Source organism: Panthera pardus, unplaced genomic scaffold, assembly GCF_024362965.1.
Source record: "Panthera pardus isolate Hobbes unplaced genomic scaffold, ASM2436296v1 HiC_scaffold_24, whole genome shotgun sequence".
Taxonomy (NCBI): Eukaryota; Metazoa; Chordata; class Mammalia; order Carnivora; family Felidae; genus Panthera; species Panthera pardus.
This window is the reverse complement of record NW_026526810.1, coordinates 104,927,913-104,942,241: the sequence shown is the minus strand read 5'-3', so window position 1 is coordinate 104,942,241 and position 14,329 is coordinate 104,927,913. Positions and strand designations below refer to the sequence as shown.

Genomic DNA, 14,329 nt, shown 5'->3' with positions numbered 1-14,329 from the left:
AATGAAATGAGCCTGTCAATTCAAGGAAAACAAGACAGGATTTGTTGCGTTTTGCCAAGAATAACATTCTAGCTTTTAAATAAAATTAGAATTGTAGAAAACATATATCACCATGAGCTTGAGAGCTTCCAACGCTTCCAAAACTTTTTTTGAGAAGTCTGGCGTTTATATCAATGAAGATAATTTTTTGGTATAATATAATGAAATATGTCAACATTTGGAAGAACTTATATTTTCTAAGTGACCAATAAATACATTCCAAAACCATGTCCAAGTATAAGATTCATTCAAAGTTCAAGATGGCCCAACTGATTTTAATATAGCAGAGTATGGCAGAGTCCTCAACAGGGTTTTAGATTTCAGACTTCAACTAACTTTTAATAAACTATCAATTGTAAATTTTTGGTGTAGTGTCCACCAAAAGAAGATCTACAATTATGTGAAAATGCTCGTTCTTTTTTTTTCTGACTACATAAATGTGTGAAGCTGAATTTGTTTCTTCATATTTCAACCAAAACATATCACAACAGACTGAAGTACAGAAGCAGGTATAAGAGTTCAGTTGTCTTCTCTTAAACCAGACATCAAAATATATTTGAAAAATGTAAAACAATGCCATGTTTTTCAATATTTTTTGTTTTGGAAAATATTTTTTCATAACAATGTTGTTTATGTTAACATATAAAGGCTTTATTATTATTTTGAAGCAAATAAATAAACATTTAAAAATTTCTCAGTTTTAATTTCTAGAACAGTAAATATTGCTAGATATAACCCACATAAGCTATTTTGGGTCCTTAAAAATTTATAAGTATATAAAGAGTTCCTGAGACCATTAAATTTGAGAATTGCCAGATTTGACCATAATGTTGAGACAATTATTTGCTTAGTATTCCCCAGATAGGGCAATTAACTTTGTACATAAGAAAACTTCTATGTTTATGCCCAGAGGATGTACTTTTGATGTCACTAATTCTGTGCTTTCCAAACACTTTGGCACTTGTTGACTCGACATATAGAACCCATAAATTTCTATTTGTCATTAACAATTGAACAGATGTTGATATACCAATGTTGATGTAATTTCAGACAAAAGCAAAGAAATTTAGTATTTAAAGTAGTCTTACTGATTTTGTTTAGCTCTTCAAAATAGTAGAAAATAATCTGTGGGTTCCACTTAGTGTTTTTATCTTGGCTAGAATTTTCACAACTTCACAAGATTCTCCAGACTTGGGAGCCTCAGGTTTCGAACCAATGAACTAACCATATCACATAATCATGCTGGTGTTCACAAAGGAAAATAGTGACAATGTGGAATCATTTGTACAAACTAATATGACTAAGAAAAAATCTCAGAGGGAATATGGATACTAGACCTGATACTAGATCAATAATGCCATTTTTATATGTAAAGGAAATCATACTGCCTTTCAGACATACACATTGACACTGTGAATGAAGAAAATCATTTATTCTTTATCCAGAAGAATCTAAATTCATTTGCTCAAAGGAAAATAACAGAAACCTATAGTGAAATCATAATTCTGCATTTTGTTTGAATAGAAGATTAGGCATTAGTGTATTAAATGAACACACCCTTAATATTAAGGTTATTTCAATACATATACTTTTTAGTCACTTCATAAACTTTAGTTTTAGATAGATAGTATTTGTATTTTCTTCCTGAGAGGAAAAAAAAAACTTGTTTGTTAGTCTGGGCACAAAATTCTATTCTAATCTCTAAGGTACAGGGGATATGTAACAATAGACTACTCTTATTTTTTAAAGTCAAACTTCAGATGCTTAGGCAACAAAAAGATACTTAAATTGGTCTTTAAAAATTATTCCCTATTTTAACAACATCTACTGGGATGGTGAACTGATTGAAAGTTTGGATTTTTTCCCCCCTTTTTTGCTCTGGTCATTATTCTTTACCTCATGCTTCTTGATTTCAAACAGAGATGCTACTAACTTTTATAATGGAAAAATCAGTATTCATATAAATTGTGAGTCATGTTTACTTTACAAGAGAATTTTTCTGTTATAGAATTTTTCTTTTAGCAAACCATTTTTTGGGAGACAACCACCATGTTAAAATTTAAGTCTTCTAAATATTGCCCACTACTATTGAAATAGAATCTACATACCATTTGACATTTTTGGCTAAGCCACTGTTTTACTTAGGGCAATGAAAGATTAAAATCTCGTTTGTTCTTACAAGATACTTCACAGTGTCATAAAGCAAGTGGAGTAAAAATCATTTGTCATTTCAGACAGATTTAATTAAAACAAAATAACTGATAAAAAAGAGAAATAATTTTTTCCCCACATACAATAAAATATTATCTCATTTCAGCAAATAAATATTTGTTGGAGACAATGCCATTTAATAAAGAATTGTTTAGAAAAGATAATTCATGGTTATCTTTACTAGACTTTGTACTAACAAGGAAATCCAAATGGTATATGGTATACCTTTTGGTATATACCAAAAGGTAAATCCAAATGGTATAGATCTTATCTGGTATGTTTTATAGATCTTGTCCTCAATACAGCTGATAATTAAAAAAAATAAAAGGATCATCTATGATATGATATTGTATTATATATTGTAGTAAACATATAAAATATGAACCTAAAATAATGTTTGATATTATAGTTGTTGATCTAAAAGAAAACAGATGCACACATAAGTCCTTTAGCTTAAATACTGACCAGCTGATAAAAAGCTACAGACAGAAAGGTTGGAACTACTAGCTTTTAATCATAATTTGTTTATTTAGCTGTTTTACATTTTTACAAAGACTAGGTTAAGTGCTTCTGATGGTTATTCCCAAAGTATTCTGTCCTCTGGTGATAAATCATACCACTTATACTTTATTATAATTTGTAATTGCCTGTTTGTCTGTTTGTAATGGTAAGAACAATATCTAGTTGCTCACCACTGCTTCCCCAGAACCAGGAAAAGACTCATTTAATAAATTAATAAACCCGGTTGGGGAGGCAAAGATTACATTTAATCACAGATCCAAAGCTCAGAAAAGCTGAGCATTTGAATCTATATCTTCTACTATCAAGTGTTTTTTCTACTGCTGATCATTCAAGACTATACTATATTTCTCATGTAAAGAAAATGTATTTGCACATATATTTCTGCACATGACAGACTGCACGTCTAATCTGAAACATAGAAGAGGGATTTCTATGAGGTTTAGTGAACACTATTAGGTACTAAATTATAAGTATCAGCACCAAGATGCAGTAACAGTAACAGTAACAATGTCAAACTCACTAGTGTTCTAATTTTATGCTAGCTGTGATTCATGGGATGTCTCATATATATCTCAGATTGAAGACGTTCAAAACCAAATGTATTAATTCCTTTTACCTTCAAAATGTGTTTCTTCTCTTATTATTCCTTAATATAGTTAATAGCATCATTTACCCACATCTTAAATGAGAAGCCCGGCTTTCTGACTTTTCTGCCCTAAATATTCTATGCTAAAATAAACAATTCACCTAGATTTATGTGCTAAAACCTAAGGCCTTGTAATTTGACTCAGTAGGCAAAGACAAAAAGTCATTATTTAAAATACATAGAACTAATAGCTGAAGTTGGATTTTGAAGTCACTGAATTAAGACTTTCATGTACTAAGGATGTTTTAGTCTGAGAGTTCCTGATTGGTGATAATTGGCTGGTGACAGCCACCTTTAAAATGGTCATTATTGCTGAATTTTGTTTTGTTTTTATATATCCTTTTTGTCCCTGGTGAAATGTTCCCCTTAGAGACGTCTTCTCTGATAATCCTAGTTAAGTAAGGTTTCCCTCCTATTATTTTCTATCAATGTAACTTTTCATTTTGCTTAGCAAGAATTTCAATTTATAATTATTAAGTTACAGTAAAATTATGATTATCAGAATAATTTACATTTATCTTAATATTTATTTTAATATACATTAATTAAACTGTAAACTCCATGGGTGCAGTGACTATATGTCACTGATATAAAAGCAAATATAAGAATATTTAGTTTAGATTTTAATTAAACAGTCTTATAATTTGAGACTTTCAATAGATTAATTTGACTTTTTTATTTTTAGGATTTCACTTTAGTAAGTTTGGAATGCCAAATTATTTTAAAATTGTATTTAATGTTCTCTTTGTAATTAGGATATAATTATAAAGTTTTAAAAAGGCTCAAGAACTACTATGTATAACTGAATTTAGCTTAAAATATTTATAAATATTCATAGTATATTATTAAGGAAAAGAATACTGCATCTTGAACAGTTCTGCATTCCCAACATTTAGGTCTTAACATTTGACTAAACATTTATAGTGGACTTAAGTTTTAGCATTATTTTCTAGACTTCATAAACGAGTATAGCTTATATAATTGAGATTTAATGCAAACAATAAATTATTTTGTTAAAAATTTTTGAAAGTCATGAATGAGACGCTTCTTTGCAATTCAAGTCTTAGAACTCCATGTTTTCATTCAGTGGAAGATGTAAGCTGACTGGCACCTGAATGGCATTAACATACATTTTATGTCTAGAATGTTCTTACATTTTGTCTTCATTAAAGATTTAGAGCCATAATTTTTTTAAACTATAAATTAATATTGGTTGTATTTGACACAAGTCTAAAAACAATGATATACAACAGTAATAACACTGTGAGGACTTTGCTGAGAAGGTTGTACCATGGAATGTAAAAGCAACCGTACTACACATATGAAGAATGGCTTGAGATCACTTCTAGTTAAGTCCAGTTGTAACATTCTTAAAACTCAGGAAAAAGTTGGAATTGAGGAAGAGAGCTATATAAGTGGTAAATCTGATGACAGAGAAAGCCATAGTTTGAAAAATTACCTGCATATCTCTTGAATAAATTTAGTGAAAATTTGATCTTGAACACCATATCTTATCAGTTAAGAAGGAATGTTACTGTTAATCTTTTGATGCCAATATTGGATCCATCATATTGAAATCTTGAAAGCACAAATGACTAACTTAACCAGGAAAGGGACATTCCAGAAGAAAGCAGTAATAGCCATAATTACGTCTGCTACTTAATTTATCATATACATGGAGATGTGAGGCAGCAAATAAATGTCTAATTCTTTTTTCCTCCAACACATGATTCAGTACTTGGGAAAAATTGTAAAAAAATAAATACTAAAAACTTCCTCCCTCCCCCAAAGGTTGGCATTAAAACTTTCTTTCTAATCAATTTAGATTTGTTTCCAAATATTAGGCAGCAACATTCCAAGTTGAATATGTTTGAAAAAATTTGCATGATACTAGAGCAGGGAGCTACCCTAGCTTGGACAAGTTAAAAAAAAAACCCTTTGGTGACATTATTTTGTTAATTTTGCTTGTTATAGAAATGAATTCACCCTTTGCATAAACAAGTAACTTCACATCTATACTGATGAGTATGCTAAAAAATAACAAGTCTAGAGCAAAGAAACAGGAGCTACAGAAAGTGATATCTGTAGCTGTAAATGTAGGAGTAGACATTTTACATGAAATTTCTATTATCTTACTATTGGCCTAATATGCCCAATCTGTAAAACTGTAAGTGGTAATTATCTTATAGTCCACTAATTTTTCATTGCATTATCTTGCATGCAATCCAACCTTGACAAACAGAGGGAAATATTGGTTAAGTTTCCCACACTCAGATAGTAGAATAGGTTAAAGGTGCCAAGGAACTGTACTTACTTTTGGTGTTGGGCAGGAAGCTGTAGAAAGGCGAGATGTAGCCTGAGCACGAGGCGATTCTGAAGGAGTAGTGCTGAGGGAGGCTGTGTCTCGTGGGAGCACCTGAACACCACGAGAAATGATGGAGTCTGGAATCTGAACAAGAAAAACAAGGATGGCTTAATATTCTGAAAACACCAACAACATTGAAATCAGTATCAACACCTAACTTTTTTTCTGTGGCATTATTTGCTGCCTAGCTCTCATATATTTGGTGTCACTTACTGTTAGGTATAAATGCCTGTCCGTGAGTTTGGATGTAGGTTTCTATCCAACAATTTGTGATAGGACAGAAACCTTCAGATTTAAAATATTTTCCCTGGCCAAATAATATTTCATGGAACTTTTTTATGAGAAGCAGTTTAGCATTATGGTTACGGAGTAAAGTGTTTGGCATTCATATACTGGCTCTGCCACGTAATAGTTATTTAATTCCTAGATATTTTCCATTTTCCTTTCATATTCTCCACCCTTCTTCATCCTCTCTGCTCTAAATTGACCTGTATAGATAAAATCAACAAGCCAGTCTGTACTGTCTAGTTTCTAGTTGCATTCAGCCAGTGGGAGGCACTGCCAGGAAACTAAAGCATTAGAGGAGATTAAGATCTGGTCTTTATTCCCCTGGCTCCTTTCTACCTGGTCACCGCAGGCTGGCTAAGTCACAGCCCCTGTCAGATGACCCTTGCTTACAGCTCTTTTCTGGATTCCAGTAGGAGTTCCCTGTCTTTGCCCCATTAGGACTAGAGTATTAATGGTTCCCAGTATTACTAGTCCCAGGGAACACTGGGACACTGCATTGTGTCTTGTTGCTTTCCCTATAACCTGCCCAAACTTTTGTAGGCAAAAGTTCATTAAACTCTTCTCAATTATCCTTTTAACTATGCTATGACTTCTGCTGGGACACTGACGGCTATAATTTTTAAATCACCATTTCCTTTATCTAAAAAAAATGAAGCTAATGATAGCATCTACCTCACTGGATTACTATTGAGGGTTAAATAAGATACTGTATATAAATTATCTAGCACTTGTAAGTAGTAAATACTCAATGTTTATTATTATTGATATTACACCTATCAACGTGATACTGATGTAACTGAGCGTCACTATTCTAAAAATATATAAACAACATGGATTATTTTAAAAATTACTAATTATGTTGATTATAAAATTATTATTTTGCAGCATGCATAATTTTGTTTTGGGCTAGTACTAATGGGTTTATGTTTTCTAATCTCAAAATGAGAACTTGATCACTTTCAAGTTTTGTGCATAAGAGGGGATGTATATGTGATAAAAGGATAAATAATTAACTAATATTCAATCAGCAAGTATCACTTACTATGTGAAAACAAGGAAGCAGCAGCCAGACTTTATGACTGGGAAGGTACTGCTGTTCTTATGTATCATTTGTTTCTCACAAAGGACATAATACAATTTCCATAGAAGCTCTTTTATTCAGTTTCCATACCAACATCCTCATTACTGATGGTATTGCTACCATGTTAGGGCCTAACATTTTATGTGATTTATAAAGAATATTCCCGTAACTAGGGTGAAGGCAATGGGAATTCTGAGAAGAAAAACTGCTCTACCTAATACATTTGAGTACTGAATTGTGATAAATATTTTAAAGAAATGGTGGATAGTCTGGTTTAAAAGAGCTATATGTTGCCACTTATGTCTAATAAAAAAGTCCAAGTATTGGATAGAAAGTCAAAGAAGGCTCCTATTGTACTTCACTTGACACCATGTTTCTCTACTTCATAGCAATTTCCACATTTATACTATATTTATATGTATACTACATTTAGATGTCTATCTCACACACTAGAATGCACTGTCATGATGAAACTGTGCTTTTGCTACTATTGTATGCTCAATACCTAAGAAAGCATATGCTCAAAGTAGGATGTATGTATGATATATAGATTGCCAGACTCACACACACAAGTATACATATACTACACATCTCTCTGTGTGTGTGTGTGTGTGTGTGTGTGGGTGTGTGAATGTAAACAGAACAGCAGGATATTTCAGGGAAAAGATAACTTTAAATTTGAAGGACATACTTTGGGGTTAATAGTCTGGAGATACCCAATGAGCTATTAGAAATATGAGTTGGAATGGCTAACATTAAAAACTCAGGCAACAGATGTTGGTGAGGATGCGGAGAAAGAGGATCTCTTTTGCATTGTTGGTGGCAATGCAAGCTGGTGCAGCCACTCTGGAAAACAGTGTGGAGGTTCCTCAGAAAACTAAAAATAGAACTATCCTATGACCCAGCAATTACACTACTAGGCATTTATCCAAGAGATACAGGTGTGCTGTTTCAAAGGGACACATGCACCCCCACGTTTATAGCAGCACTATCAACAATAGCCAAAGCATGGAAAGAGCCCAAATACCCACCAATGGATGAATGGATACAGAAGATGTGGTAAATACATACAATGGAATATTACTTGGCGATCAAAAAGAATGAAATCTTGCCATTTGCAACTACGTGGATGGAACTGGAGGGTATTATGCTAAGTGAAATTTGTCAGAGAAAGATAAAAATCATATGACTTCACTCATATGAGGACTTTAAGAGACAAAACAGATGAACATAAGGGAAGGGAAACAAAAATAATATGAAAACAGGGAGGGGAACAAAACAGAAGAGACTCATAAATACGGAGAACAAACTGAGCGTTACTGGAAGAGTTGTGGGAGGGGTGATGGGCTAAGTGGGTAAGGGGCATTAAGGAATCTACTCCTGAAATCATTGTTTCACTATATGCTAACTAATTTGGTTGTAAATTTAAAAAAATAAAAAATAAAATAAAAAAAAAGAAATATGAGTCTAGAGCTCAGGAAAAAGTTAAGGATTAGATATATACTTTGGGAGGGGCACCTGGGTGGCTCAGCCAAACATCTGATTTTGGCTCAGGTCACAATGTCATGGTTCGTGAGTTCGAGCTCCATGTTGGACTCTGTGCTGACAGCTTGGAGCCTGGAGCCTGCTTCAGATTCTGTGTCTCCCTCTCTCTGCCCGCCCACCCCCCCCAACTTGTATTCTGTCTCTCTCTCAAAAATAAATAAACATAAAAAAAAGATATATACTTTGGTAATTATCAATGGAGGTGGTAGTTTCAGCCATGCAAATGTTTCAGATCATCCAAGGACAGTATGTAAAAGAACAAAAGATGATGGCTGATAATTCTAGGTAAGATCCATATTATGGAACTCAGAAGATGGATAACAGAAGAAAAAATTGAGGAAAAAAAAGAATCTGTAAATGAAATAATAGTACATCCTATTTTTCCTTGAGCAATCAGGATTTGTATCTATCATACTGGCTCAATATTAAATACCAAATTTTTCATTTTCAAAAGTATTTCAGTTTGGAAGATAAATTATTTGGTTTTCAAATCTTTAAGAAATTGTTAGACACTTAAAAGGAAAATCAAGACAGTGTGAACATAAGGGAAGGGAAGAGAGAAGAAACTTTCAAGGAGATGTTAAAAGATATCAACTATTATAATATGAGTAGGATGAGAGTTGGAAAAAAGCCACGGAGAGCCTGAAAGACTCCACCAAAAAACTGTGAGAACTTATAAATGAATTTAATAAAGGTTCAGGATAAAAATCAGTCTACAGAAATCTGATGCATTTCTATATACACATAATGAAGCAGTAGAGAAAGAAACAAGTAATCAATTAAATTTACAATGGCACCAAAAACAATTAAGATACCTAGGAATAAGCTTAACTGAAGATGTGAAAGACCTATACTCTGAAAACTATAAAACACTGATGAAAGAAACTGGAAATGACACAAAGAAATGGAAAAACAGTCCATCTTCATGAAATGGAAGAACAAGTATTGTTAAAACGTCTCTACTATCCAAAGCAATCTACATGTTTAATGCAATCCCTATCAAAATATCACCAGCATTTTTCACACAGCTAGAAAAAACAATCCTAAAATTGGTATGGAATCATAAAAGATCCCGGATAGCCAAAAAGCAACCTTGAAAAAGGAAAACAAAGCTGGAGGCATCACAATTCCAGACTTCAAGTTATATTACAAAGCTGTAGTGACCAAAACAGTATGGTACTGGCACAAAAAATAGACAAATAAATCAGTAGAACAGAACAGAAAACCCAAAAATGAACCCACAATTATATTGTCGATTAATATTTTACAAAACAGAAAAGAACATTCAATGAGACTTGAAATCATAAAAATCCTAGAAGAGGACACAGGCAGTGACCTCTTTGACATGGGCTGTAGCAACTTCTTTGTAGATATATCTCCTGAAGCAAGGGAAACAAAAACAAAAATAAACTACTGGGACTACAGCAAAACTAAAGGCAACTGACAGAATAGGACATGATATTTATAAATTAAATATCCAATAAAGGGTTAGTATCCAAAATGTATAAAGAATTATAAAACTTAATACCCAAAAAGTAAATAATCCAATTAAAAAACGGGCAGAAGACATGAAAAGACATCTTCTCAAAAAAGATACAGATGGCCAATAGACACATGAAAAGATGCTCAACATCACTGATCATCAGGGAAATGCAAATCAAAACTACAATGAAATATTACCTCATACCTGTCAGAATGGTTAAAATCACTAACACAAGAAACAATGGTGTTGGTAAGGATATGGAGAAAGAGGAACCCTCTTGCACTGTCGGTGGGAATGCAAACTGGTGCAGCCACTCTGGCAAAGTATGGAGGTTCCTCAAAAAGTTAAAAATAGAACTACCCTACCATCCAGTGATTGCACTACTAGATATTTACCCAAAGAATACAAAAATACTAATTCAAAAGGACACATGAATCCTGATGTTTACAGCAGCATTACCTACAACAGCCAAACTATGGAAACAGCCCAAGTGTCCATCAACTGATGAATGGATAAAAAAGATGTGGTATATATATATATGTGTGTGTGTGTGTGTGTGTGTGTGTATACATTTACATACATAAAAAAGAATTAAATCTTGCCATTTCTAATGATGTAGATGGAGCTAGGGAGTATTATGCTAAGCGAAATAAGTCAGTCAGAGAAAGGCAAATCCCATATGATTTCATTCATATGTGGAATTTAAGAAACAAACAAATGAGTAAATGGGAAAAAAAGAAAAAAAAAAAAAAAGAAAGAGAGGCAAACCAAGAAACAGACTCTTAACTATAGAGAACAAACTGATTGTTACCAGAGGGGAATTGGGTGTGGTGATGAGTAAAATACATGATGGAGATTAAGGGGTGCACTTGCTGTGATGAGCACTGGATGTTGTATGGAAGTATTGAATCACTACCTATACACCTGAAACTAATATTACACTGTATGTTAGGTAACTGGAATTTAAATAAAAACTTTAAAAAATGTCATTAGATCCAGCAATTAAAGAAGTTACCAGTAGAGTAAAAAGAGTAGAAGTGAGTTGAGGAAGCAAGTGGAATGATAAAGTGGGGTAATTTGTAAGAAAAGAGGAGACACATTCACTATTATTTTTTCCTTTCATGCTTGAAGTGAAAATCCATTAATGAGAAAAATGGGGAAATATAAGTGGCAAAGATAACTTTCATAAATATCTGGATATATATGTTGATGAATTAGCAGGGAGGATAACTAAGGATTTGGGAAAGGAATTATCAATAACGTGGATCCAGTTATAACTGGCAACCATAAACTCACGATTTCATTATGTAGCCTAGAAATAAATTTTCCACCTATCTCAAAAGAAACTTAGGCAAAAGATAAACTTCGAAATTCTTTGCAGGAGTAGTTATTAGTTGCCTGAGAGGCAGTTCTTTCTTTCTTTCTTTTTTTTTAAGTTTATTTATTTTGAGAGAGAGATGGACAGAGAGAAAGAGACAGAGGGAGAGAGAGAGAGAGAGAGAGAGAGCGCAGCTGATGGGGAGAGGGGCAGAGAGAGAGAGGGTAAGAGAGAATCCCAAGCAGGCTCCGTGCTGTCAGTTCAGAGCCTAATGACAGGCTCAAACCAACCATGAGATCATGACTCAAGCTGAAATCAAGAATCGGATGCTTAACTGACCATGCCACCCAAACGCCCTGAGAGATAGCTATTTCATTATTTGATGAAGACAGGTACCCAACTATAAGAGGTAAAACAAAAACAAAAACAAAAACAAAAACAAAAACTGGAGGTAAGGAAAAGGAGGCAGTGAACATGGATTACTCAGTTGATGGGCATTTGTACTGTCTCCGTTTTGGAGACACTATGAACAATGCTACTTTGAATATTCTAGCATGTATCATGATTTCTACATATATTAATTTTAGGATACACACTCAAACACACACACACACACACACACACACACACACACACACACACATTCAGAAACAGAATTGCTGGCTTTAGGGTAGGCATACCCTCTTTTACAAATTTCCAAATTGGTTAAGGCAATTTATATGTCTATCAAAAGAAAATGGTGATAGTTCCTCCTACTCCACAACTTATCTCTACCTAGTATTGTCCATACTAGCAATTTTTTTTTCAAATCTGGTAGTAGTAATAATATGTTTTTGAGGGCTTGATTTTCCTTTCCCTATTAATGAGAAAAAGCATTATTTTATATGTTTATCAGGCATTTAGATGTTCTTTTTGGTAAAGACCCTCTTCAAGTCTTTTGCTCAAATATTCCCTTATTGGGTTGTCCTTTTTAAATTAATTGTTAGATGTCTGTATTTATTCTGGATAACTAGTTCTTTATCAGTTTTGTATGCTGAAAACATCTATTTCTATTTTATAGCTTGTTGTCTTACTTAATCATGTCTTATGATTAATAGAATATTTTAATTTAGCCAAATATACCAATAGTTTCCTTTATAGTTAGTGGTCTTTGTGTCTTAAAAGGAATCCAGTGGAAATGGCAGAGTAGGAAATGTGAAAATTCTATCACACCATGAAAGAGAGGAATAAACTAGCAAAAACTGTCAGAATCAACTTTACCCCAAATCTAAAAACTAAAAGTTTATAGCAACCAGGTGAATACTTAATCAAGAAAAAAAATCAAAAATAAAAAACAACAACAACAAAAAACCAATTCCTCCACTAAATAGCTCAGTGGTAGACTTGAAGACACAGCTCACATTCCTCATAAGGTTCTTAGTACTGGAGGGAGAATAAACCTTATTCTTAAGAATTACAGTTCTTTGTTTCAACATGTCAGTTAGTTCACTGAAGGGCATTTAGGGCTTGCTTTTATTTCTCCTAACCTCAAACTCTCCCAGGGCTCCTACAGCTAACCAGCTGGTGGTACTGCCCAAAAATGTAAAGACAAATATATTAACTACTGCTGTCTGGGCAAAGGATAACAGTTGGGACAAAGAATAGACTAACAAAAACTTGGGAGGAAAGGCAATGTAATGAAATGCTTTCAGGCATAAGGACTTTGAAAAACTCCCACATATTCCTGGGAATCTAGAGGTCATATTTATGCCCAGGGTTGGCCACACCCTCAGAAGACTTCACCTAATATTTCACCTCTTGTCAAACTTCAGACTCTGCACAAGCAGGAAATGAAGGCTAAGTCAAAATTGTAAACTGGCTGAGTGCTGAAGGCATGCCCTGACACATATACAGAGTCCAAATGCAAAGAATGAGAGATTTTTCTTTTTCAGTATATATTTATCCCACACATTTAAGGAAATCTCTGTTGAATCACTAGCTGATCAAAAAGCTAATGGAACAGAGACTTCAGTAACCACACACAATAAATAATAAAACTTGACAAGAAAAGTTAATCAACAAACCAAAACCTATAATTATGACAAAGAGCAATGATATGCGTAATGGGAGTCCCAGAAGAAGAAAGAGGCAGAGAAAATATTGGAGGAAGTAATGACTGAAAACTTTCCAAATGTGATGAAAGACACAAATCTATATACCCAGGACATTCAACAATTCCAAGTTAAAGAGATTTATACCAAGACACATAACAAATTGTTGAAAGTAAAAGATAAAGAATTTTGAAAGCAGCAAGAGAGAAGCAATTCATATGAGAGATCCCCCAAAAGATTAACAGCTGATTTCTCAGCAAAAACAATAAGGGTCAATAGGTAGCAAATTAACATATTCAAAATGCTGAAAGAAAATGGTCAACCAGAAATTTTATATCTGGCAAAAATATAATTCAAAATGAAAAGGAAATCAAAATATTCTCAGATAAACAAAAACAGAGTTCAATACTAGTAGACCTTCCCTACAAGAAATGCTAAAAGGAGTCCTTCAGGCTGAAATGAAAGTACATTAGATAGTACCTTGGGATTCACATGGAGAAATAAATAAACTGGTACTCTACAAGGTAGACATAAAAGTATTAATACATATTTTGGTAAATCTAATACCATTTAAAAATAAAACTATATAAGACAATAATTATAAATTTGTGTTGGTGTACACACAAGGTATAAATATATATTTTGTGAAAATAACATAAGTGAGGGAGATGGGACAAAGTTTTTGCATAATATTTAAGCTCATTTGGTATTAATGCAAATTAGACTGTTACAAAGTAAGAT

At 33.2% G+C, this 14,329-nt stretch overlaps 1 protein-coding gene across 15 annotated transcripts in view; it reads right to left on the bottom strand.

Moving 5' to 3' along the window:
* GPHN (gephyrin) overlaps positions 1-14,329 on the bottom strand; it is a 609,447-nt gene that overhangs the window by 202,651 nt on the left and 392,467 nt on the right. For all 15 annotated transcript variants that reach the window (XM_019451514.2, XM_019451516.2, XM_019451519.2 and 12 more), the window contains one exon: positions 5,733-5,867. In XM_019451514.2, the coding sequence (XP_019307059.1) occupies positions 5,733-5,867 (135 nt within the window). The remainder of the gene's footprint in view (positions 1-5,732; positions 5,868-14,329) is intronic.